We start from the raw sequence: 27,041 nt of genomic DNA, 5'->3' as shown, positions 1-27,041 counted from the left end.
CAAAATGCTTTTGGTCATCAAAGACATTGAGATTTGAATGAATGCTGAGGTCAAATAAGGAGTGAACTCAGGTGAAACAGACTTGGTAATGTTTAGGTAGGATACACTCTTTTTGGTGAAGGTTTTCTCTTCAATAAAAAGTCTGATATGAATATAAAATGTATATGCCATTATAGTTCATCTGTGTGCAAACCTCTTTTGTCAGGGAAAGGAAAACATTTACCAGAGGATTTCCCAAGATACCCTCATGCTATTCTAGTTTCTTGGGAGGCAGTTAAATACTGAGAAAACATTCTGCCCATTGTTTTTCCTCTCTGTCATTGAACTCTTCATCCTGTAAACTGTCTTCTCTTGTCACAGTTCATAAGGTCATGGGAGAAGATGGCTGCTAAACTGTGTACTACTCCTGATGCATGATGTGTATAAATTCAGTTTTTTTAAAGATGATTGAAGAAAACTCTCCATATTTTCTTTAGAAGCTTTTTAGTAGAAGGCTAATTAAGGAGCAGTTCTGAAAATAACAGGAAGAAAAATAGCAGTGACATATGCCTAATAGCTGCACTAGTGTTGACGATAGTGATGCCGAAAGGGCAAAACTGCTATGTACATCTGTAGCATAAATAGAACTGAAAATACAAATAATCATATAACAATGACCAAATCCTTCACATTGTAGCAATAAACAGCAACATAAAGCATCATAGAATCACAGTATGGTTGGGGTTGGAAGGGACCTTCAAGTTCCAACCTCCTGCTACAGGCAGGGACTCCTCCCTCTAGTCCAGGTTGCTCACAGGGAGGGGCTGAATGGTTCCAGAGATGCTTTGAATGCTTCCAGAGAACACTTAGAATTTCTTATTACAAATTTATGCAAACTGAGGAAAATCTTTTTTTAAGTGGCTGATAAAAAACTTTCCAAAAACCGAACTACTGATATGTAGCAACTGCCATTCAATATGATTAATTGAAAACAAGCATTACAGAAGATCTAAAGCATCAGATAGATTAAGGGATCGACGTACTGTGTAGGAAACTGACTCATGAAGCTGTTAGACTTGATGAAAAATCATTGAATTAAGATCTATCTAATGCTGTGATATGTGATTACTGGATGATTGTTTGCAAAAAAACCCAGCCTCAAACAAATCCACAGTTACATGAACTGCAAAATCCTTCCTGACAAGTTTTGTCTAGGCTGCTTAGAGCATAAGAATGACAAAGCATGGCATAGCCTCATATGTTTGATTGAATCAAAGAGTACATTGGCTGACTCCTTCAGAGTCAGCTTTGGGAAGTTAATCAGTATGAAAAATAGACTGGATGCACCTTAAAACTGAGGAACAGTACTGTCGGAAACAGCGCTGCAAAGTACTAGAGTCTATGGGCAGCAGACAGTTGAAAGACACCCCCATATATGATGTGGCAGCCAAGAGCTGATAGTAATTGAGTACACTGAACTCAGAATAGATTTCTTTTCCAATGTTATTGACTTTACTTTTGGAATATAATCAAGTTTGAAAGATGCACTTCCAGACATATTTTGGAAGTGAAGTAGGTACTGATTGCAGGTGTTGGGAAAGCATATCTGTGCACTTACTGTAGATGGTGACAAAAAAGGAAATTCTGGTACTTGTCGAAGTCATTTGATCATGGTTAGTATCTGTGCATAAACAGAGGGGAAAGCCTTCTGGCAGCATATTCTTGCGAATACAGAAGTCGCGTAAAATGCAGAATGTAAAAGATAACGTGAACGTTCATAAAGGAGAAGATGAAAGTGGTTGATAGATAACTGTTGTACTAGCTTCCTGGTGGACAAACTTTCTCCAGCATTTGAAATGAGTGTCAAGATTTAAGATCTTTTAAAAAGCAGCTCTTGTTCATGGAGCTGTTAAGCTGTTCCAGACAGTAACTAATGCTTTGTGAAAATCAGAATGGTTCTTTGCTGGTTGGTGATTTAATTGTGGGTTTTTTGTTTCTTTATTCCTTAATTTAATATTTATTTAATTATATTTTTATATTTAGTATATTTATTTCTTGTTTTGAGAAGAGAAAGAGAAAAAAAAAAATCTGTTTCAAACTTTATCTCCAAATAATGTTCTATTTTGTAAGTCTGTATGAAGCATTGAGGCTGTTTGTAGTTTTGAAAGGAAAGCTGGTTCTGTGTAAGCAGTCAAAGATTATCATTACATGTTAATTGGAAATTCTCTAGCCATGTAATCTGTATCCATTTTTAAACAGAAAAATATAGAAATAGGTAGTGTGGTTCCTGAGTTAAACAGTAAGATATTAAATATCCAGATGTCCAGAGAAGGGCAACGAGGCTTGTTAAGGGCTTGGAGAATCAGCCCTATGAGGAGAGGCTAAGGAAGCTGGGGCTGTTTAGTCTGAGGAAGAGGAGGCTGAGGGGAGACCTTATTGCCGTCTTCCAGTACCTGAAAGGTTCTTACAGTGAGAGTGGGGCAGGTCTCTTCTCACTAGTGACATGTGACAGGACGAGGGGAAATGGCCTCAAGTTGCACCAGGGCAAGTTTAGGTTGGATATTAGGAAGAACTTCTTTACAGAAAGGGTGGTTAGGTACTGGAATGGGCTCCCCAGGGAGGTGGTTGAATCGCCATCCCTGGATGTGTTTAAGAGCCGTTTGGATGTGGTACTCAGGGATATGATTTAGCAGAGGTTTGTTGTTGTGGTGTTGTTTTGTGGTTGTTTTGTTGTTGTTGTTGTTGTTTTTTAAGAGATAGGCTACCGGTTAGGCTGCGGTTGGACTTGATGATCTTCAAGGTCTTTTCCAACCTGAGTAATTCTATGATTCTATGATTCTATGAAATAGCGTATATTTATGTCTCTACTTACTTGGCTAATATGCAGCTGCTTGGATTCAGGTCTTTGTGTGCTGAAACATTACAGTGGAAATTCTTGTGCTTGTGAAAGTAATTTCATCCTGTGCTGACAGCTAGTAGAGACTATCTTGTTCTGGTCATGGAAAGTTAAAGTAGTCTGACCCTTGGTACATGACTTTCTCACAGGACTCATAAGCCTTTTCTTTTTCACTGGTGTTTGGATGCACACTCAGTTTGACACTAATGTAGGTCAAAATTTGATGTCCTTGTGAACACTGTTGGTTTTAAGGAAGTGGTTTCAGGGCTTTTCTGTCATAATTCCACTACCAGGCCTACAGTTCCAGTGTCTTGGATCAGACACTCTGGTTAATATGGTGTATAGGTGGATTTGTCTCCTTGTTATTTTGGGATTGCATTCTGAAAAAAAACCAAAATGCAAAACCCAAACAAACTGAAAAACTCACAAAGGAGAAAAAATAAGTTATTTCTGTAGAAAGAGAGCAGGTATGTAATCCACCATTATCATGAGACAGCTGACATTTCTTCAGCTGTTCCCAGTGAGTCTAACAATGGATCTGTATGCTGAGTAATAAAGGAGCTGTCAGATTGCATTGAAAGATGTGCAGACAAGTGATGTTTGCCTAAGAAGATTTCCATCACTATATTTGACCTGATGCAACCTGTATATTTAGGTATTACCATTTATGTCATATGGTGAGTGATTTTTCTTCCCGGCATCCAAAGCTGGAACCTGTCAGGGGTCTTCACTGTTAAGGCTACCCAGGAGCAGAATCAAAGCAGGCACAGGTGCCTCAGCTATCAAAACAGAGGTTATTCTGAAGGCAGGAACAGTATTGCATGTTATTCAGTACAGAATTCCTGCACTAAAACTGCCGGTTGGGCCTTGGGCCTGCTTCCACTTCAGGAGGTCTAGGAATGACTCTGCTTTGTTAATTAAAAATAAAGGAACTTGACCCATAATTGGACACTTAGTGGTTGTATTTGCTTGGCATAATAATTAATTTGTGACGTCAGTTGCTGGGCAGCACAGATGGAGAGAACAGTAGATGGGTTGTAGTAGGGTGGAAATGTGAACGGATAATATTTCCTCAGTGAGGCATAACATCCTTGAATTTCATGGAATACCATGCAGGTTAATTGGCTCTATGTAGTGAAGTTCTTTTCAGGATGGACAACATCTCTTTCTGGAGAGGCATTGGAGTACTCTATTGTGAGACTAGAGGAAGATGTGGCTAAAATGAACAATGGGAGATTGTGATAATAAGGACCATTTGTCACACAACAGGGGGTAAGATGCTGTTATAGTCATGTTGTTATCCTTACTGTGGGACAGAAAATGCAGGCATCCAGTGACTGGCTGTGGATCTGTTATGTACAAGCAAGTATATACACAGTCTGCCAAGTGATGAATGTACTTAATGGTTTGTCAAGAGGAAGGACATCTGGAGTCAATGACTGTACAGTTTGGACTTGATCATAGAATCACAATGGACTTTTAGTGTAGTAGTGTAGTACTATTACATCTTTGGTTCAGCCTGCCTGCTTTTGTAGGATACTGAACTTATATGGGGGGAGTCTCAGAAGTTTGTTATGTCTGTGGGTATGATTTGTGGTGATGTACATCACAGAAACTGTCAGGATATTGACTCTATCTGCAATAAAAGGGAGCAGCAGGCTATGTACTGCCTAGTGCGTTTATTTTACTTCTATCACTGTAATGCCAAAGCACCTTATGTTCTTTGATGCATTTCTTCTCCCGTGAGGAGACTAAGTGACTCTTCCAAGTTCTCAGAGAAATGTGCAACACAAATAGGAACTGACTCTTGGTTTCTTTGGTCTAAACTCATTTCTTCATTCGCACGACATCCTGTTTCTGCATAGGACTTTTTGGTAGTATTTATTCTCTCGTTTGAGGCAATCAATTGAAAAATGCAGCAGTTCTGTGGGTAAATTTTGGCTTTGGTACCCTAAAGAAGTAACTGAGTGGAATGTAGTAAATTGTTGATGTTGCTGATGTCTTATTTGGTCTCTTATCCATATAGAACAGCTGTCTCAGCTCTCTTAACTGGTGAGTCTTAAGAGGAAGAGGCAATCTGCTGTGTCGTATTGCCGATATAATTTCAAACTCTCCCAAGAGAAAGTTTCTGGTTTTGCATCCTTAAAATGAATGGTTGTGGAGCCATTGGTAGCTATTGAGCATGGTGATTTTGGATGGCACTTTAAGAAGTCTCTAAGATGCCAACTGCCAGAAGCTGGAAGATGAAGGTGGTCCCTCTTCTGGTATGTATATACATATTACTTTGTATTTGGTGTCAGCTGCTCTAGGAGCTTTGACTCCATCAAGTCCCAGAATGTCATCCAGAATGATGGTTCTGGTTTCTGTCTACTAACATTCTTCAACAACGCATTTTAGAATGCACATCTCTGTGTGTTTACTCAGTGACAGATCGATTTCCTCATGCTAAAACGGTATTACTCATGGGAGCATTTAACTTTTGGTTTAAATAAAGCTTAATTTTGTTTGTTTGCAAGTAATCTTGAGAGCATGTGATGAAAAATGTTTTGAGCTTCTGTAGAACTGGTCAGTAAAGGAAAAGTCTCAATCTATTGCTTTTTATTTTCCCAACTCATCTTCTCTCTTCTCAGAAATAGAGCCACGTGTTACATGTAATTATTGTCATCAGTGATCAGTTGGTCTGTCTTAATACTTACGTGGCAAATCAGCATTAGAGTAAGATGAATATGCACTGATACGCTTAGAGCATTATTAGGAAATTTGGTTGTTGTTATGGCAGATGATTTGTGTGTGTGTGTGCTGTGATATGAACTATAGAATTGGGTGTCCCGTGGTACTTCTGTGAAGGGAGGTTGCGTTCCTTCCTTCAGGAAGTTACTGGTTTTTGGAGGACAACTTTTTGTTTCAGTCTGTCGTGTCAGAATGTTCACAGTTCCTCACGGTAATGTTCTCCGCTCATAAAAATGGGAGTGCCACTATGACTCTTAATCATGTTTTATGTTGGGTCACAGTAGATAAGGAATGTGATTAACATTTTATAAGTGACTTTTTAGGGTAGGCATAAACATAATCTGTATTTCATTTTTCAGCTGTTGGTCATATGACCTCTTCAGAGATGTTCTTGTTTGGGGTGGGGGGTGAATGTACATGGAAAAGGTTTCACTGTACCTTTTTTAAACTAATTGAAAGGACAGAGCTGATAGGTGGCTTTAAAATTAGTAAATTTTAAGTATGCTGGCTCATACCTGAAGTATTTTATATATAAACGTTTCTGATTTCTGGTAGAACGGTCAGTGTTGATGTGTGATGCTGAAATGAAGAACTTGGGAATAATAAATTCAGGAGAAAGTTAACAGCAGTTTATAAGAGTTAGTGCAGGTCTGTAAAACAACGAAGCAGAACAGAAAAATAGCTACCTTTACTAATTACGTGTCTTTGCATTAAAGAAGAAAACGCAGTGTGTGTTTAAGATCACTAGAGGGAGCCAGGAGGAAGAAGAGGGGAGACATCGAAGACGTTTGTGCTTTTAGGAATAGCTTGCACAAAAGCATCCATCTAATCCTTACTGCTTACTTCATCTACAACACAGCTGCAGGTCACTGCTCTCTATTTCCACACACTCAGTTCAGAGATCTCAGTTTTCTAGTTCTGAGAGAGGCCAGACGCTTGGCTGCCTTTTAGTTGGGTAAAGGAAAAAAGACCTACCTCTCTACATATCGTACCCCTTTTTACCTTTTGTGTTTGAGTGAGTAGACAGATGTAAACTTGTTTTTCAGTGCGGTGTGTGTGTTTGCTGGAGATAAACAGTAGATGATGAAAAGTTTTAGTGGCATCAGTGTAGAACGGCTACATTATGGGGGTTTGAGGAAAAACGAGCATTAGCAGGTTTGTATTACAATACAAAAGAACGAAGTTACTGCAAAATCTCTTATTTTATGGGATTTTAGAAGTGTCACTGAATACACTTCTTGTATTGTTTTGTTGTAAAGCCAAGTGCTTGAAGTGTGATGTCTCTGTAGGGCAGATAATGTAAGTCATTTGTTCTGGTCCCCTCACTCCATACCTGATAAACTGCCATAATTTCGATGTCTTGGGCTCTATAAGAATAGAAAGAAATCCTTTTGGGTGGGTTCCTTTAGTTTGGGGATTTTTAATTTTTATTTTTATTTAATCTTTTTTAGTATTTTAACGTTTCACTTCTTGATATCTTGATACCAACTTGCTGCTTTGTAGAACTGAATACTGATTGCCCAGGGTCTGGGCACTGAGCATTTTGGAGGAAGGAAGGACATTTTTCTAGTTGTTATCTAAGGCTGCTTAGGGCTTTGGAATGCTGGGAGTAATCTTGGAGGAGGTAGGCAGACTGTTAGTGGGTGATTAAATGAGCAGAATTAATATACATTACTACTTGTTTATCGTCTGCCTCTGTAATTTATTGCTACCACACTCACTGTTCAAGCTCCTTAATTTCTCTTTCCCCTTTTAGAAAACAAAGGGTAGGAATAATGGAATGCCTTCTGTTTTCTTCCCCCGTTGGTCTTTACTAGATGGCATAATTTAAGAAAACAAGGACAAACATTTCTCAAAAGTACTCTAACCATGTATTAGCCTGAGGTCTCTCATCACTTTAGAGGAAGCAAATACAGTTGAATTTAAACATATGGAGGCTGGGATCCTTTAGCAGTGCACAGACATTTTTTTGTATCAGTGTACTTTTAGATTATGAAGAATTGTTGACTATCCGTAATTACATCATCCTTCTACTTGGGATGGCCACAAATTACAAATTGAAGAAAACATTGTTTCTTTTGAAATATTTAAGAACTTCTCGGAAAAAACAACAACAACAAAACCAGGTAATATTTATAGATGTTTTTATGCCTGTAGAGCATTTCTCAATCAGAATGTGCTATGAATACTTTCGTTAATGCTGTGATACACCCTTTATTCAGTGGTGTCCCTTAATATGTAACTAAAACATCCAGTGGGGTTTAAACTAAAACATTATTTGTGATTATTCCTGCAGTTTCAGGTTAGTACCCACCAACATTGAGCTCCAAGGGGTAACAGAGGGGTATCTTTGTATTTGTTGAAATGATGAATATAGTATAGATATGATATAATTTCCCGAGGGAGAGTTCAGATAAAGAGAAGAAAAATGAATTATCTTAAAAAGAAAACTATGTACTGGAAAGGAATCATAGAATCATAGAATCACCAAGGATGGAAAAGAGCTAAAAGATCATCCAGTCCAACCATTCACCTATCACCAATAACTCCCACTAAACCATGTCCCTCAACACAACATCCAATCGTTCCTTGGACACCCCCAGGGATGATTTAACATGCTTGTATTATTGTGCGTTCTTAGGAAAAGCCAATCCCTTCAGTAGTAGCCCAAGGGCAGAGTTCTTACCATTTAAATCTAGCTACGACATTTACTCAAATGCTGTGATATCAAGATTAAAAACAAACAATACCAAACAACAGCAGTCAATACCACTTAAAGATAATATTTCACCACTACTTCACTGCACTAGTTGAGGACAAAAATTGCCACTTGGTGTCACCTGTTGCAGTGCTTTTGGGTACAGAAGGAGCAGCACTAATTCATTCCCAGTGCTGCTGAGGGCAATCCAAAACCATAGGAATGCCATCTTCTGATGGTGTGTTTTGTAAAGCACAGGCACAAATCACAACACGCTTTACAGATAAGAGCACAAATCTGCTGCTCTGAAGATGGCTCAGCACCTCCTGTGCAAATGCACAAGTGTGCTGTGAGGTTCAGGGAGCAGGGACTGCTGCCTCCCTGTGCTTAAAATAGCAGAATGATTGAAGCCAGGCATGCTGCTGATCCTTTCCCCTTCAAAGGTGGGATTTTCATTACTGCTTTTTGCCTTGGTTAGGAGCTAGGATGGTGGGCAAAAGATGTTTGCCCTATAAAAGGTGAATATTTCTGCTGTACTCCTCCAAAACACCTCTCCAAGGTGTTTTCCATACTTGTTTTGTTGCTGTCTGTAACATAGGGCTGTGAATAGTGACCAGAGGTGAGCCCTAAATGCATCTGTCTAATTCTGGTGTGCAGCAGGGCTGAGGCTAGCTTCCTCAAGCAATTGTTGTAATGTACAGAATTACTTTGAATAACGTGGCACTTGAGTTAGCCTTAGCTCTATGGAGCAGGAGACAGGAGGACTCCAGGAGGTGAAATCTCCCCCCAGGCTGTTGATCTCAGCATAAATGCACACTCAGTTAGCATCCGTTCCAGGGCTTGGCCAAGCTCTGTATGGGGATGGATTTCAGTATCCTACAGTGCTAGTGGTGCCTGGTCGAGATTTTTCCTTCCCCCACTCTTGATATAGCTTCAGACAGCCACTCACACCTCCCTTTGGATATAGAACCATAGAACGGCTTGGGTTGGAAGGGACCTTAAAGCCCACCCAGTTCCAACCCTGTGCTGTGGGCAGGGCTCAGCTCAGGCTGCTCTGATGTCTGTGGCACTTGCTGGGGAGTAGCTGCTGAGAAAGAAGAACGCAGCATTAAAAATCCCCTTAATTGCATTCTGCTCTATAAGTGCACTATGATAACAGCTGGTAGTGACTAGTGCAGAATATTTTAATTGCATGGGTGTTTTTTTTTTTCCCCTGTCTCTTTAGCCCTTATAAAGATGCTTTAAGCTACCGTGCTTCCCCACGAGGTTGAAGTTTAGTTTAGAATATACTGCAGTTTAATTGTTCTTTTCCCCACAGTGTTTTGATAAAGAAACAATTCTGATCTTCATGTTAGAAACAGAGCCCGGCAGGAAAGAGCAGTAACTTCGTCTCCTCTGGGCAGGACTCCTTCTACTGAAAGATGTCATGCGTTAGCGTGTTGGTTTTATCTTTATCTTGTCAAAACAAACCATTGTTGGGCGCCTTCATTTGCATTCTCAGCAGGAAAGCAAGGTGAATAATTTAATTGCAGCAGCCTCTGCCACGTGACTGGGGCGAGGACCGTCAGAGCTGCCCCCCGTGCACTGGGAGACTTGGGAGGGGAATGGAAACTTACAGCAGCGATGTGAAATTTGTTTCATCTTCTCCTTTAACCCGAGGAGGATCTCTCAGCGGAGCTCCATCCGTGTTCTTTCGCTTTACACGCGATCCTCTGACGTGGAGGGAGGCAAAGGGGGGGAGCGAACCCATGAGAAAGGCGAGAGCTAGCGAGTGGGAAGCGGGGAGGGCGGTGGGAACATTGCACAGCCAGCCACGGGGCTACTCAGAGCTGAGGCAGAGCTGCCCCTGGCACACGAGAGAGTCTGGCTGCGGGGAAAGGGGAGTGGAAATTTACAGCTGCTCTGAGTGCGCGTGTGTGTGTGAGTGTGTGTGTGTGCATGCTCTGGCGCTCACTGCTGCTCACGCTTCTCTAGAGGGAAACAGTTGCTCCGCGGAAGGAGAGCGAGAGGCTGAATTCTGGAATCTGCTTTCCCCTCCACGTGTCAAGAAGGAGGAAAAGCTGACATTAGATGGGAGAGAACTGAAAGCCCCCCTGACTGGCCATGCTGGCAGAGAGCTGTCTTCAGCACCTCGCCATGGTGCCGCGCTGTGCTGCCTAGGCACGCCTGGACCCTCCTGCACGCAGTAAGTACCGGCCGACATCATCCCTTCGAATTCCATGAAGTTCAGTAATTGGACAGAACTTTCTTTTTTCTAGTTAGAAATAGCGTTTCCCTAATAAACCGCTCATTTATTTATTCTCTATAGTTACGCCGTTAGCTTTTTATAGCTTTGTAAACTGTGTTACCAGGAGTGGCTTTTAAAAAGAAGGCAATCCTAAACAATACGCCTTCTGTTACATAAGGGACTGGCTCGGTGACCAAACCCTCTGTGTCCATGGAATATCTCTGGAAATGGGTGTATTTACAGTGTGGTTTCCAAAAATAAAATATCTGCAATATATCATTGCTCTTGCTCCTCTCTGCTGACTGCCTGCAGCTGCGAACTCTCTCCTGAGATGCAGAGGACTGAGAGCACAGCCACTTGCATAAGAAACTCAGGAGCTGCTAGGGATGAATGTAAGATGAGCATGTGTGTGAATTGTCACAAGAAACTGCATATGTAAATCAGCCATCTTGCTATTTATAGCCAATAGGTCGTGTCAACCTGAAATTCTAATTTCATGAAATGGGCTATTTGTGGGGAGGATTTTAGTGAGGCAGAACCTCCCTTGAGCTTAATGGAAGTTTTCTGTGAACAATTGTCTTGGAATAATTACTGCAATAAAGTGAAATTACTGCTACGGTGAATTATTTTCATATATTCTGAAGCTACTAAAGCAGCACATCAGGCTTGCTGAAGACATGGTCAAGTTAATGCTGTATAGAGGGGTAACTCAATAATACTGAACAAAAAGTAGTGTTAAAGTTCCTCACTGATGGATTTAGAGGAAGTCCTGTTCCCTCTTGGTCGCTGCCAATGTTATTTAAATTATGTTACTATTTTCCATTATTCCTATAGTTATTATTATTACTAGAAATGGAAATTTAACCTGGTTTCCCTTTTACTTTATGTAAATGAAAAGCTGATAAGGGCTGTTATCTTAGAATTATATGTACCTCAGAGTCTTAGGCTTAGTGATCCCTTTCTGCAGGACAGAGTTTGTGGGACTTTTGCTGTGGACTGTACTTAGGCATAGGCTTGAATTCTTAATATTTTAGGTTTGAGAGACGTCATGTTGACAAATGGAAACAGGGATCCCAAATACTGTTACCTAATTAATCCTGCTGGTTATAGTGGCTGTAAAATCCACTGCTTTCTTATCTTTCTAGTTTTATTCAATGCAAATAACCTGATAATGTTAATAACCTGATAATTCTAATTAGTCTGTTAGCATGAGTGAGAGAGTCTGTGTGATACAAGAATGGCTGAGGAAGGTATGAGTGCGGTAACCCAGGATGCAGTTTTTGCAAGGTTTTAGAACCTGAATGTTACCTGGCATTGGTGTGCACAAGCATTATTTTATAATAAGTAATTTATAATAATGTATCTGTTAGCAAAGACCTTATTGCAATAAAAGGACACTAGTCAGCAAAGTCAAAAAGTTTGGCTGATGAACATCTGAGCTGCAGTGACTGCTTCAGCAGCCATGTCCCCCCTGTACCTCTTCCGTCCCCTTTTTTCCCCTGGCTCATGTCTTTGTATGACTCTGGAAAAAGTGACTAGAAACCTGTTTTGACCTTTTTTTTCCCCACCAGCTTGTTTTTTGTTCCCTGATGTGGCTCACCACATGGCCCAGCAAAGAGCTACACCAGTCCAGGTGTAGGGCTGTGAGTAGGCATGGAGTAGGATGGCACTGTCACAGAACAAAGGGCTTATCAAACTGCAGCCTCAATGACCTGATGGCCATTCACTGTTTGAAAGACTGTATTGTATTTTTTGTCGCTCATTGAACGGGCATTCAAATATTTAACTGAAATGAAATTATTGCTTTCTTCGATTGCTTCTGTAGAGCTGCATCACAGCATTGCAGTGGAAGACTACCACGAGCACCTTCGGTTTCATAGTACTGAAGAGCTACATAATATTATTTTATGATTATTTTACAGGGGTAGGCACATTAAGTTTAGACCCATCTAGCTATCCTCTATGATCTTTACAATGCTTACAACCTGTTAACAAAGGTGTTTCTGGCAGTAGTAGTAAGCATTACTGCAAGGTTTTGTATGTTTCAGGTAAAGTTTAATTCGCCTTTGTATCAGGCAGGAACTTTCAAGACTGGAAACGCAACAAGTAACCAACAGAACAAGGCTTATTCATAAATATCTGAGTTTTAAAAAAACACCATTTGTTGGAAGCAGGTAGCATTCATTGAACCTATCCTCAAAACTGTCCTCTCTTCTTTTAATCCGTTGTCTGACTTGCAATGTACTTTGCAAAATCTGTAGCTTGTTGCGGATTTTCAAGTGAAGTTATTCGGGTAGGTCTGTTTCCTTATGCCTGCCAAAGGTAGCATGGATCACGTGAGTGGACTGCGCAGACTTGTCAAGGTGATCAGTAATCTTCTATTTCCTGGTTTGAGCTCCTGACTCTAATTGCAACAACCTTCTGAAATATTGTTGGAGGGAGACATGAAGTGTGAATAAAGTATCTCTTTCATTATATAGAGACTGATTGGGCAAAATTACCAAGCAAGTGTACTAATTCAGGCCTAAAATATATGGCTTCTAGGCACACTGATGTGAATGGAAAATGAAAGCCTTTATTTCCAAAGAAGATCTCACTCGTACTAACTTAATGTAATGCTTTTATTCTGATAAATAAGTAGATGAAGGTTAGGAGCTAAGAAAAGGGTAATGTCAGATACTAGAGAGGAAGGAAATTATTCTCGCATTCATTGTTGGATAGCAAATTGCTTGTCCGGAGGAACATCTGAGAAGAATGCACTGATGGGATCACATGCTCTCATTCTTGCCTTTGTGGGCAGGAGGTGTTTGTTTTTGAACTACTTAACTGAGCCACATTATAGTGGGATTGGCTGATGGTGTTGCTGTCTGCATTTTTCCATCATTTTCTTACAAGATCAGCTGTGCTGTAATCTTTTAAGGAAGTATATGATAAAGAGCAAAGAACTTGTGGAGAGTGCCTGTAAACAGAAGTAGATCTCATAGTGTGCTTCATAGCTGTATTGAGGAGCTCAAGCTGCACTGATTTTATTTTCCAGCACCTTCTCTTTGTGAGCAGATAAACTGGCAGAAGAGGGATTTTGAAGACTGGTAAAGCATAGGCTTTAATGTTAAACAATCTAAGTTTCATTCCTGGCACAGCCACTGATTTTTATTTATTTATTTATTTATTTTAACGTGGACTTTGGTAAGCATTCTCAATGTTCTGTGCTTCAGCTTCTCCCTTTGCAGAGGGAGGGGAGTAACTGTATTCACACAGCATTTTTGGAAGAGCATTTTCCATCTTAATTAAGTACTTGCAGAGTTGGAGGCCTCTGAGGGAAGGCATGTTCTGAGTATAAAGGGATGTTATCTCAGTCAGGCTACCGGATATCCTTAGAGCTCACTTCTTGTAAACCTCATGTGCCTCTGGATGCAATTTATTGCTTTGGGTTATGTGAAATACTTCTTTTTTTTTTGGGCTTGAACAGATGCAGCAAGATGTGTAGAAAGTGTTGCTTTAAAATTATCTTTTGATGCTTCTGTTACTAATCTAAAAGAAAATCAACACATTCCCCTCCCTCCCCCAACCCCAAACAAGCATTCCTTGAAAGTATTTATATAAAGGTAAGGCTCATAAGAAGTATTGGACTCCCCAGCACTGAAGGCCGAAATGTTCTGTTTGTATTGATGGCAACTGCAGACTTTGGAAACCATAATTCGTTATATGGTGCTGCCAGAGCATTTCCCCTGTGAGTGGGAGAGGCGCTTTCAAAGGCTGTGAGAGTCAGGACGGTGAGACACAGATGTTTCTTTTGTTCACCTTGTAAGCTTCGCATGAAACATCATCCCAACTGATGTTTTATAAGTTGGCTTTCCACTATTAGGAATTCAGAAATGACTACAGTGCATTTTTGATGTTATAAAAACGTATGCTGCTGAACAACCATTAGATGGAAAATGTTTTCCTAGAAAGTAGGAAAGAAAGGGGCTCATTCAGCTCTGTCCCTTGCTGCCAGACAACAGTGTCAAAAATTTATGAACAGATGCTCTGTAGTGTGCCTGTGAAAGTAAGTTATTTCAAAATCTCAAAGCTCCAATGGTTAGAAACCTATACATTTTTAGCTGTAGTTTATTCATTGGTAGCTCGCAGCCATTCGCTTGTGTACAAATAGTACATTATTATTTTGGCTGAAATAACTTCTTGGGCTTCCCTGTGTTTTTCTTCTAAGCTTACTTTGGTTTTATTTGGCTTGTACATTCACTTGTGTACAGTATTCCACATGGGGTTTCATCAGTACTTTGTACAAAAGCATAAATACCTTTGTATTTCTACTGAAGATTACTTTTTAATTCATCACAGATTTGTCTTTATCTCATCTGTAAAATATGAGTGTAGTGACCAGGTATCTGTCATTTCTCAGGAAAGACGTCTTGAAGCAGACATTCATCTGCCCTCCTGTTGTATGTTGTCTGATACTTTCTACTTTTAGCTTTTATTCCATTTTTACTTTTCCAGTCCTAAAGGCTGTCTGGTTTCTCCGCAATGGTATTCCAGTCCTCTTTGGTATTGATTGTGTCTTCCTATTTTGAGTCATCATAGTTTTTTGGTAGGGTCTCAGTTCCTGTGCCTCTCTAAATAAGGTCCTCTTGCAAAATTGCTATTGCCTTCTCAGAGGATCAGTCTCCACTTACATGGTAATTTTCCTTTGGCTAGCTTATTTTTTTTTAGTATTCAAGTTAATGTCCTTTCATGTCAGGTGTATGGGATCTATTGTATTTTCTTTGCCTTGTACTTCATTAATAAGAGACTGTAGAATGAGCTACCTCTGATAGGCCTTTATAGCATTCTTTTTGATTATCTTTCATCTTTGTATTTCAATTATTTTCAGACTGATTGCTATAAGAAACAAAGCTTTTCATGGTCACACTATCCATCTCTCATCCTACTTCTCTTCCCACAGCAACTTCTGAACTGACTAATCAGTTTTAAGCAACTCTAACAGAGGGCTAGATATCTTGAAAATAATGTGTTCTGAAAAAAAAAACAAAGTGAAAATAAGTCACAAAGTGAATAGGGAATTTAAACCAGATTAGTGCTTCTACTGAAGAAAAAAGCTTCAAATTAAAGGTTAAAGAGCAGAGAGCTGATAGGAGGAGGAGGACGAGGCAGAAGTGCCACAGCTGTGGATACACCCTTTGCCAGTTGCTTGTGAATCCACTCAGGAGAAACAAATCTTAGGGAAGGGAGTCTTGATTTGTAGTGTGCCCCATGGAATACTTGGTGCTAAGACTAAGTGGTAAAGTGGTACAACTTCCAAATCTTGGCAAAGTGATTTTACCACCTCTTGCTTCTTGCTGTATCCGTGAATAGTGTATATCCAGTAGGATACTCCAGCAGGGAAAAGCAAAAGGGTCTTGAATACAACAGTAACCTTCAGTTGCCAGTATTATCTAAGGGATGGATCATCTATTTCCAGATGCTGATGGGTTAAAAAAAACATGTCCTAAATTTAAGAGAGGTCTTTGATGCACATCTGGGACTCTTTTAATGGCCATTATTCCCCTTTTTCTCTGTATTTCTCTCCATATACAGTGGATGCTTCGCTTTGTGTGTAAGACTGATAAATGAAGTGAAACAGAGTCTTGTCTCTTCTCAGAAGGGGGGTGGACTAAACAGTCTCTTGAGTCCCTTCCTGCCACATTATCAGCAGTTTTTGCCATTGTGATCAGAACAGTGGTAGGGTATGAAGTGAAATGCTCACTTATCACTCAGCATTGCTGTGGTGTCTCAGTCATAAGATGAACTGTACAGAGGAAAAGTGCTAGCTGGGTTACTGGACTGTAGCAAAATTAGTGATTATTTACATACAATATACTCTAGATGGCTATGTAGGTTACTTCTTTGGGAGGAAGCATACTTGTAGCTCATAGCAATATGTCACTTAGATATGTAGATATATTTTTTGAGACTCATAATTTTTAACTCATGACTGCTTCAGTGTAACAAATTATCTCCCCCTTTGCTTTTCCTTGTGTAGTGACCTCTAAGAGAGGGGAAGATGAAAAAATGTCTGTTGCAATCTGAGCAACCCTACCACACCTTGATGGTATTTCTTCTAACATGCATCCTGCCAGTGAAGGTTCTGCTCACCAGATGCCTGTCTCAGATCTTCACATGCTCATGCTTTGCCTTTACAAATAATAAAAATATGCAGAATCGGTCCCTTTTGTGTGTTCTGAAGTACTGAGCTAATTGCGGAATGTGTGAGGTTACAAGGTGCTTGGTGCTTGCTAGCAGCTTTCAAACAAATGTGTTGTATAATACTGCCTTTGCCTGTAAGATGAAGTGAGCTAAGTGATGAGAGGCCCAGCCTTTTCCAGTGCTTGTGTATAGCAGAGCATTCCCAAATGAGTTAGTCATGAGTATACCCAATATTCAGTCTTGCACGTTGGCAAGTTGAGGTGTGACTCTGCTCTGTTGCTAGTCAGAGGGTGCTGCCAAAAATCACAGTTTCGAGCTCCATGGGAGCAGCACTGAGCACTCATTTTGACTCCTTCGTTGAGAGCTCAGCCAAGTATTGAAGGTTACGTAGCCAAAACTGCAGAAATGAAAATTAGCTTGGAGCAAGTCATGAGGAGCTTGTAAATGGAAATCTGAAGGAGGAGAGCTTTCAGAACTTGAACATGAGAATATCTCTGTAAAACTGACCTAGCGACAAGTGAGAAGCTATCTACAAATTCACCAACTCTTGACATTATTAAGGAACTTCTGGTTTAAATGTCTCCTTTGTGTCATAGGAACTGTTCTTGTAAAGATAATCTGCAAATATTTTTAATAAGATGTTGGGACAGAATCTGAATAGCTGCTTTTATGATTTGTTTTAAATACTCTTCTCATGTTTGAATTTTGTCCTTGATTATTTATGTGATTGCTATTTATATTTGTAACACCATATATATTCCATAGGGTGTATTGGGGTTATTAACATAGGGATATATGGCACAAGTGGGGTTGTACTTCTGATGGACCCTGAAGTGAGAGGTGTTGGTTGGGACTATGGGGGGAAAAGCATGACACAGTGCTATTACGATTTTTAAATCATATATTGCCCTCATTTAATTCTCTTCTTTAAAACATCTTGTATAAAGTTTTTTTCTGTTATTGTTGTTGTAGCTGTTGTCGTTGTTATATGAGTTGAAAAGGAACAAGGAAGTGGAAGGGATTTGTTTATGCATTTGTGCTGTGCTAATGTGTTAAATATGTGTGAGGAGGTTTGGTGATGATGGTCGTCTTTTGTTGTGAAAAGAGTTGAAAAATACTCAATTTGTTTATTTTTTTCCTTTCCCTGTTGTACATGCTGGTGCTGTACTCTCCCTATAAAGTACTACTTGCCTTAACAAGAGTACATTCCCATCCTTAGTCTTTCTGTTGACTTCAGTAGGTCTTTGTATCAGACTCTAAGTAAAACCCATGGGAGTTTGCAACTCAGTGGTTTATAGGATCACAAACTAAGCTACTTGGTTTCTTTCAAGTATAAATAGAGTGACTTGGTATTTGCTTTTCCAGCCATACAAAGAAGGAATGTCTTAAATTAAATGAGCAAACATATTTCCACTGAAGTGCTTGATCTTTCATTTAAATGTCATGAAAACATTTGTGTCCCCATTTGGGCCTAATACTCTGTTTCAGGTTTAATTCACATGGTGTTTTTACATAAGTGAGATCTGATCCACAGGTTCTGACGGATTCTTGAAGTCTGTCAGACTTAAGGAATTAGCCTAAGTCATGTCAAGACCCCCTAGACTGAAAAAGAAAAGCAGCTGAAGAAGAATGAGTGATGGCTGATAAGCTGGGTCTTTATTGTGCACTGTTTCAAACAAAGGATGCTTTTGGCATGCAGGAGTCTAAAGTTACTCTGCATCACAGTGGAACTGGTAAAAAATTTATGAAACCAATATCAGAAATTTAGTGGAAGCTGCATTTAGTGGAATGATAAAATGTTTGACATATGCATACAGATGCAAGTGATGCACTGAAGTGTATGCTTGAAGCTTTAGGAAGTATCCAACTTCTGTACAGGTGCTGAGTTGTTGCTTTCTGCATGCTAACAGTGGCTATTCAATTTCTGATGAGCTTGAAATCAAGTGCATGTGAGAATTTATCGTGCTTAGTTGAAGTAGAACACAGAGCCAGAGGCATAACCCTCTCTTGTTCATGATGTCTTTTATTGCATTTTTTGTAAAGACCTTAAAAACTGTTTTTTCTCATTTGATTTAGGCACTTCTCTTCTACACTGAAAGAAGAAATCCAGGTGAAGAAAAAAAACCATGCCTTTGTTCAGTAAATCACACAAAAATCCTGCTGAGATTGTGAAAATTCTGAAGGAAAACATGGCCATATTGGAAAAACAAGAAAAAAAAACAGACAAGGTATGAGGTAATGTTGTGGAAGACTGATAAGGTTTTTATGGCGGGGAAACAGCAGAATAAAGGGAGTGAAACTGTGTTCACTCACTGCCCTGATTCCACAAGCACCTGCATGCATATGTAGCTTTATGTTTGAACAGTTCCACTAAAATCGGTGAGCATTTGCTAAATAAAGGACAACAGATAGAATCATAGATTAGAATCGTAGAATGGTTTGGGTTGGAAGGGACCTTTAAGATCACCTAGTCATCATCCCTGCTCTATAGGCAGGGACACCTCCCTCTAGACCAGGTTGCTCACAGCCCCATCCAGCCTGGCCTTGAATGCTTCCAGGGAGGGGGCATCCACAGCCTCTGTGGGCCACCTGTTCCAGTGTCTCACCACCGTCACAGTGAAGAATTTCTTCCTCATCTGGGGGTCAGAAAGAAAATGTTGAGGTTCAGGAGCATCATCCAAAATAAGGGTTGATCTACTACTTTTAATATGAATGTATCTAACAAAACAGCATAAAAGACTATTTAAAAGCTATTCTACTGTTCATTGGTCTAGGGGTTAGACCAATGCGTAGCTACCCATAGGGCAAAACTTCTGATAAATGTCATTCATATAAAGCATCAAACCTGTATGCATTTACATATATGTGCAGTCTCACTGTGTCAGTCTTTTCTAAGCTTTCGTGTTTCCTAAACATGCTCTGCTACTTCGTATTCTAATTGTAGTGCTAGATTTTTGCTGTTACTACTCTGCTTTAACTCTGTAACAGTGACGTGAGTTACTTTCACTGCTCTTCCAGTGACCAGTTAAGAAGCCATACAACAACACAGAAAATGGTTTTAATTAACAACAACTTAATATCAGGTTAGAACTGAGTGACAATGAAATAGAACTAACACAGTTCATGTGCAGCGAAGTATTGTATTTGCACATTGTGCTTCTCAGACTTCGAGCAGGAGTTTGCATTATAATGAACTGAAACCAAAAGGTAAGCACAGTTGCAGCTGCATCCAAGGGAAATTCTCTGGAAACTTTTTGGTTCAAAGCAAGTAGCTCAGTATGCTAATTATGTGACATCAGTCATGCGAGTTTCACTGAGGCCTCTGGTATCTGATGTCTCAAGCTGAAATACCTTCAGTTAACCATAAAGCACTAGGAGAATTTGGCTCTGAACTAAAACTTAGTAAGTCAGTCAGTAGCGTCTGCTCCCCAGCTGACTTCATCAGAACCTGATTAAAGCAGTCATTCAAAGCAGAATCTCTAGACTTGTTTGTTGTTGTTGTTGTTGTTTGTTTGTTTCCTTTGCGGTATGAATCCGCCAAGTCGTGGTTTTGAGGATTTTTGGCTTTGAGCTGTTTTGTTTATTTGGATGTCAGTGACAAAGTAGCAGAAATTCAGACTTCTCAGAAAATGGAGAACTCAGTGTAAATTGTTCGTTGGAGTTGTAACAGCTGGTGTGTGTTTTTCTCACAAAGAAATAATATGGGAGATTTTCCCCAGCTGATTAGGATGGAAACAGCTTGTGAATTTTCTAACAACACTGGCTTATTTTACATTTGATTTGAATGGAATACAGACAGGCCTTTTAAAAACTCTTAAAACTCTAATCTGGCAGACTGTCTTCGACTGTGAATTCTGTGAGTTACATTAATGTGGACTATCCTAATTCACAAGTCCATGCTGTTTTCAGCCTGCATGCCTCACCACCTGGTTGTGCTTTTACATGTGGCTGCACATGGCCAGGATGGGGAGCTGTCCATGTCTCCCCTTCATGCTGTGTACACATCATTTTTCTCTAGGCTAACGGGGAAGGAGGCTGCATTTCAGTACTCTCTGACATGCTTTATCATTTCTGTATGGAGGTTGTTGCTGTTGTAAATGGGGTTAATTAGAGTTACTGGAGGAGGAGACAGAAAGAGAACAAAGCAATCACTTCAGCATCATGGCAGAAAGTCAAGAAAGCAGTACTGTATTGGACAGCATTTACACATATGCTTACATGGCTTGTTGAATCAGGACATTGCACTCAGATGCAGAGGAAACACAAAGGGCCTTTCTCACTTTGGAGGGGAAGAGAAGTAGTGCTACTATTCATCTGAAGTGTTGCATTGAGCTGCTTTGAGATAGAATGGCTTGTGCTGGAAGGGGCCCCAAGGATCTTTAATTTCTAACCCCCATGCCACAGGCAGGGCCAGCAACCTCCAGGTCTGGTGCTAGGTCAGGTTGCCCAGGGTCCTGTCCATCCTGCCTGCTAAAGAAAGAAGCCTGGTTAATGGTCCTGAGTTCTGAAAGGTAAATCATATGGAAATATCCTCAGTACCTGTGACAATGATAAATTTAAGATGGGTAAGGAGAATAATTCTTGCCAAAGCAGTCACCATTGTGTCTCTTATTAAATATACAGGCCTTGTGGGCTCAGTAGACTTGTGTCTGAATGCTGGTTGTGTTTTGAGTTGGTGGAGCGGAGGTAATGGTGGCACCTTCAACGTTGTATAAGTTTTTGAAATGTGCTCAGACTATACTAATGAATAATGTGTTGTTTTCTCATGAGTGTGATTATAGGAATTTAATGAAAAAAGCAAGGGAAAATAAAGTACAGTGCTGCACTCTGTGTTCTGCAGAGACTTGCAAGACATAGAAATTTACCTCCGATTTGTGTTCCAAAGGGAGATTTGTCTTACACTTTCATGGAAGGGCCCAGAGTACTGTCCCCTGCAAGAGACACAGGTTGTTGATTTCCCCTTGCTGCCCAAGAGTTTTGGACCCTGTGGGCCAGTGAGTGTGGATGTTTGTGGTTTGGGACTCTTCCATTTCTTGCAGATTTCTGTCTCCTTGTGAACCGTCATGTGAACTGCACAGCTGTTGTACCTTGCTGTAAATGGGGGTTCCCAGGACTTGTAGGAGCACCCCTGCCAGTGTCTCTGATTTTGTGTACTTGTGAAATCCCTTCCAACTAGAACTTGCCTCAGATGCTTAAATGAGATTTATCTCGTGACAGTTTAGCTGTCAGTGTAGTACATCAAATGTGGCATGTGGGCCGAGACAGCTAAAAGCTGCTAATACACACTCAGAATTGGCAGAGAAGAGTGGCAAAGCCTGAATAACTGCAAACCTGAGGGAGATCCTCCTCATTTCCTTTCCTGAGCTGAGAATCTTTAGTATAAGATGAGCATGGGCAGCTGAGGCAGTGCAAGGTTGACAGTTTGGATTCAGCCTCATGTAACTTTTAGCAGAAGCCATCTGGGCTTCAGAGGGACTACTTTTAGATAATGAAAAAACTGATAGTTCCTCTTAAGCTAAGCAGCACTCAGGTAGTGGGACTTTAGTGACAGATCAATGAAGACTAATTTGAATAATGGCAGGAAGAGGGAAGATACAGCTTGATACATAGGATGAAGAAGTATACGTCTTCTCTGAGACACAATTCCGTGTATGCATAATACACAGAAGTTTTCACTCTTTTTTAGTACTTCTTGTTAGTCACAGAATAGGGTTTGACTGAAATATTGACTGCACTAGCATCTGTCTTCTTAGATAAGGATTGAATTTGACCTAGTTCTTCTACATATATATGTATGTATATATAGCACCATTAATGCATGCAATGCTGTCATAATGCTTCTTTAATGTTTCCAAAGGAAAAATAGACTAAGATTGAATGCTAATTCCTTTTTATTTTATGGGTATTTTATTTTCATTTGCTTGCATGTGGGTTTAAAGCCTTACTCTTTTCTAAGCTATGTTCTGAAGGCTGAAAGAGTACAGCTTGAGAAGTGCTACCACACGTGGTTCCTCTTCTTCTGAAGTGCTCTAACACCTTTTTCTGTCTCACTTCTACAAAATAATGTCTATTTAGAAGAAGATACTGCAGCACTGGAAAAAAAAGATGTAAGAATTAAAGGATTAAGTAGAATAAGACAGCTGGAAAGTGAACTGAAGCCTTCCTTATCAAGCATCCTCCTTTCCAACATCCACAATAAATAAGAGGTTTTTTGTGACACGTGCTGTTGCTGAGATCACATTTGTGCTCTGTAGTGACAACAATTAATTAAGTTTTATTACAGAATTCTATAAAAGTTAGTCTTGTAGAGCCAACATATGCTTGCATGTAATGAGTAATACTAACTCAGGAATTAAGTAGAAAAGGAAATTTTTAACAGTGTAGGAAAGGAAGCATTCAGAACACCTCTTCCTGCTTTCTGGTGTAGACTTTTGTGCTTCTCAGAGGATATGCATAAATGGGGAGAATGGAGGAGAAACCCCAAGAGCAATACAGTGGGCAGGAGATTTGTTGAACCTGGGGAAAGAGAATGTGATGTGCTTGTCATACTGGTTCTTTTATGACCAGTGATACCATTGTGTATTTTGTGGATGGATATTGTAACATAATATTAGCGGAACGGATGCCTGACCCATCTCACAAAGAAAAGAGGTGACATCCTGTCTCCTTGAAGCCACTGGGTCTGGTCAGCACAGAGCAGTTCAGGATGCACACAATGTGTCCCTGAGGCATCACCCTCCTACTGCCAACCAAACATGCTGGGGTGTGGCACCCATGACTCAGTGCCATCTGTGGAGCCTACAGGTTTGGTAACATTTCTGAACCCACGGTGCAAGAAAAGCTTTCAGAGTTCCCCATGCTTTTAACTGAGGATACCAAACGGAGGTTGGGTTGGGTGGGACTTGGCCTAAGCTGTCTCTGCACTTGGCCTGGATGGGCTGAAAGATTTGCAGGGTTTGGCAGAGATTGGTCCAAACCCTGGGTTTGTCACAGAACCTGAAACCATGATAAACCCGATCCAGGCTTCATGTGGAGTGTTTTGCTGACAGAACCACAGGCTGCAGCATCTGCAACTGGTTTTTAAAATGTACTTAAGCTAGATGTAAAATGAATCATCTAACTTCTTCCCCTTTCTCTTACATATACCCAACAAAGCTACTTGCTCAGGTAGGTCACTGTAATCTGACCTCTGTTTCATCTTCATCTGCTGTAACACGTTTGATACTGTTCAGAAGGGTCAAGAGAACAGCATTTTAATAAAGCTACAATTAAAAGTCTATAGGATTTCCATAATGTTTTTTTAACAATAAATCTTGCTTTCTTGCTTAGCACCAATGAAGCCTTTATCAGACCCTGCTCATTTTGCTCCTGCCCTGATAGAGCAACTGAGGGTCCTCTATGTAAGATGAGGTACATGCGGAGGACAGGATGTGCATTTTTATGGAAGAATGCTTGTGTGACTATTGCAAATGCCAGTACCTGTGAACTCAATTCTGCAGCTGCCAAAGTCAGTTGCAAAATTACCTTTGACTTCATTGCTGTACACTGAAAGCAAGTGAATAAAGTAAGAAAGGTATGGCACCCCTTTCTTCTAACTCTGCACAAAACTCACATGCCCAGGGACCTTGTGGAAAGTTTCCTGTTTCAGCCTCCCAGTTCTGCTGAGGCCTATTATTGCTCTAGAGGTGGGAGAAACTCCAGATATGATCAGGTGCCGGTGCCAAGTCTTTGAAACTTGTCACTCCTGGTTGCTTTTCCATTTTTAAACATCTTACAATCTTTGTTTCTGTCTTGAGTGCAGGATTAATAGTGGGAAAGGAATTTATGTCCAGGTGGGGCAGCTCTATCTCTTCCAGGTAATCGTACTGCCTTTTAGAAGTTTAATTATTGTGCCTGCTTTGCTAGATTGTCCTTGCCAACCTCCTTGGGTAATGGGCCATAGTATTTGGCTAAATGTTAATAGTTCTGCTTTCCAATACAAAACATTCTGCTGAAGTCCACAGTTTGTTCCTGTATATCCTTTTGGCATGAAATTGCACCAAGTTGGGATGTTCCTTAAGATGCTGGATTCAAATTCTACTAATGGTTCTTCTTAGGAGTTGCATTTAGAGAGAGTTGTGTTGGCACTATTAAGGAAAAACTATTTTGATTCACACACTGAGAATATTTTTTAACACAGCTGTAAGGTAAAGGAGACAGAACTAAACCTAGGGGCCTTACGCTTTTGATTCATATTTATGTCATGGAATACCGGAAGCTTACTGAATGGCACGTGGTAGTATCTTGTATCACATTGGCAGGTGTCTTTTCATGTTCCTGTGTGCAGCTGTGTAAGGCTGCAACAGGTTAGGGAGGCAGTTTTTGCCCTGGAAATACGCTAGGTAGGCAAATAGAAGCTATGAGATCCTGTTTGCTATGTTCTTGTGGACAACTGGGAATTTACTGATCACTGTGCGTATGTCAAATGACAGGCATCCTGTATTTTTCTTATGTATATTTAGTATCTGGGTTTGGAAAGGTAGAAGTAAAGTTGGTCATAAATGTTACGTTGAATCTCTGGATGAATATAAGTAAGAATAAGCCATTCTGATCTGGAACATATGTGTGAAAGTTCCAGCCTGTCTGTAAAGCAGGGGTAGCATGGAGGAAAAAGAAGGCACTAAAGGCTTTGAAAGTTGCACTTCAGGTAGAGGAGCTCAGGCTGTCTTTAATTCATGGCCTGGTACATTTTTTCCCTTACAGTTTTGTAGTCTTCCTTGGAGGAGAGTAAAAAGATGTAATGGATCTTCATTGTTTAATAGGACATTCATCTGTCTGCCTCTTAAACAAGTGTAACAGGTCTGTTTTACAAATGGCCTCTTAAAGATAGATATGCAATCGATGTAAGTAGCTAAGAAGAATGAAAGGTTTGTAAGTAAAGATAATTTTTATTAAGCCTATTGTAAGTCTGGAAATTCGAGTTGTTGAAGTTACTGACTCTAGCTGAAATATTACCATGATCTGCAATGGGATTTTTCAAAAACTGCCTTTGTGGATTGTTTATTTCTGAAGCAGAAGATTTGCTTTGTTTTGCTATATCATGCACAAGCAGTGTTGCAAGTAAGGCCACTTACTGTGAATGTGGAAAATCCCAAATAATGTAGTTACGGATATAAAAGTGCAGCTTTCTGCATGAACAACAGATAAGTCCTTTGCTGTAACCTTCCAGGTTTGGAAGATTTTACAAGAACAGAAAAAATTTAAGACCTTAAGGATTTCCCTTAGTGAAAAAGCCAAAACACTCTTTATTGCACTGTATTGTATAACTCTGGAATACGGAGAATACAGGCACTGTTCCCAGCTGTTTTAAGCCTGTTAAATTACTATCCTAAGAACATTGGTATGTGCTTTGGCCCTCCTGTAGAGATCAATCCAAAAGACTCAATAAAACAAAGATATTGTCATGTAGACCTGGCAAAGTGAGGTAAATGGAAGAATCTAGTGTTTGCTCTGTGGGGGTAGGAAGATCAAGATGTTTCATAATGCTAAAGTACTGAAATATTTCAGTAGAGGCGTAGTAGTGTTACCCATAGTGAAATGAAGAGTGAATCTCTGCAACAGAGTCAGTCTTCAGGTTTATATTAAGCTGGAGATAGGAGAGAAAGTCTTGAGGACACGAGGGAAGAAGAGGAAGGATTTTTTCACATGGAAATTCAGCAAATAATTTCTTCATGGACTTCTTTCTTTGTGTTATGGATCCTATTAAGTTGCAGTGACAAGATTTTGTTCTACCAGGAAAGCAAGCTTAAGACCAAAAATCTTCATACCATCAAGTTTCTAGCTTTCACTGTTGAAACTCTTGATTAGTGATGACAAAATCACAGCTTCATAAATAAGGGAGGTTGAACACATTTATAATTTAAGTCAGGAAAGTGATGCAATCTTATCTATTCTGTCAGTTCTCCATCTCTAAGGCTATTGTACACTGATGTATCATCATGTATTCATGAGGGGATTGAGTGCATCCTCAGTAAGTTTTCAGATTACACTAAACTGGGAGGGAGTGTTGATCTGCCAGAGGGAAGAAGGGCACTACAGAGGGACCTGGATAGACTGGATCGATGGACCAAGGCTAACAGCATGAGTTTCAATAGGGCCTAGTGTCCAGTCCTGCATTTTGGTCACAAAAATCCCAAGCAACCCTACAGGCCTGGGGAGGTGTGGCTGGAAAGCTGCCTGATGGAAAGGGACCTTGGTGTGCTGATGGACAGTCTGGTGAATATGAGCCAGCAGTGTGCCCAGGTGGCCAAGAGGGCCAATGGCATCCTGGCTTGTATCAAGAATGGTGT

The 27,041-nt window shown here is 40.2% G+C and overlaps 1 protein-coding gene across 2 annotated transcripts in view; it reads left to right on the top strand.

The window, feature by feature from the left end:
- Positions 1-9,891: 9,891 nt before the first annotated feature.
- CAB39L (calcium binding protein 39 like) overlaps positions 9,892-27,041 on the top strand; it is a 45,139-nt gene continuing 27,989 nt past the window's right edge. The window contains exons 1-3 of one of the 2 annotated variants that reach the window (XM_072359876.1): positions 9,892-10,060; positions 10,278-10,488; positions 18,790-18,941. In XM_072359876.1, coding sequence (XP_072215977.1) covers positions 18,840-18,941 — 102 coding nt within the window. In that variant the 5' untranslated portion in view covers positions 9,892-10,060; positions 10,278-10,488; positions 18,790-18,839. Of the gene's footprint in view, positions 10,061-10,083; positions 10,489-18,789; positions 18,942-27,041 lie in introns of those variants that run through there. The other variant, XM_072359867.1, reaches the window with a different exon arrangement.

This window comes from Excalfactoria chinensis, chromosome 1 (genome assembly GCF_039878825.1).
Source record: "Excalfactoria chinensis isolate bCotChi1 chromosome 1, bCotChi1.hap2, whole genome shotgun sequence".
In the NCBI taxonomy this organism is placed as follows: domain Eukaryota; kingdom Metazoa; phylum Chordata; class Aves; order Galliformes; family Phasianidae; genus Excalfactoria; species Excalfactoria chinensis.
Note: the sequence above shows the minus strand (reverse complement) of the source record. Positions and strands in the feature narration are given on the sequence as shown.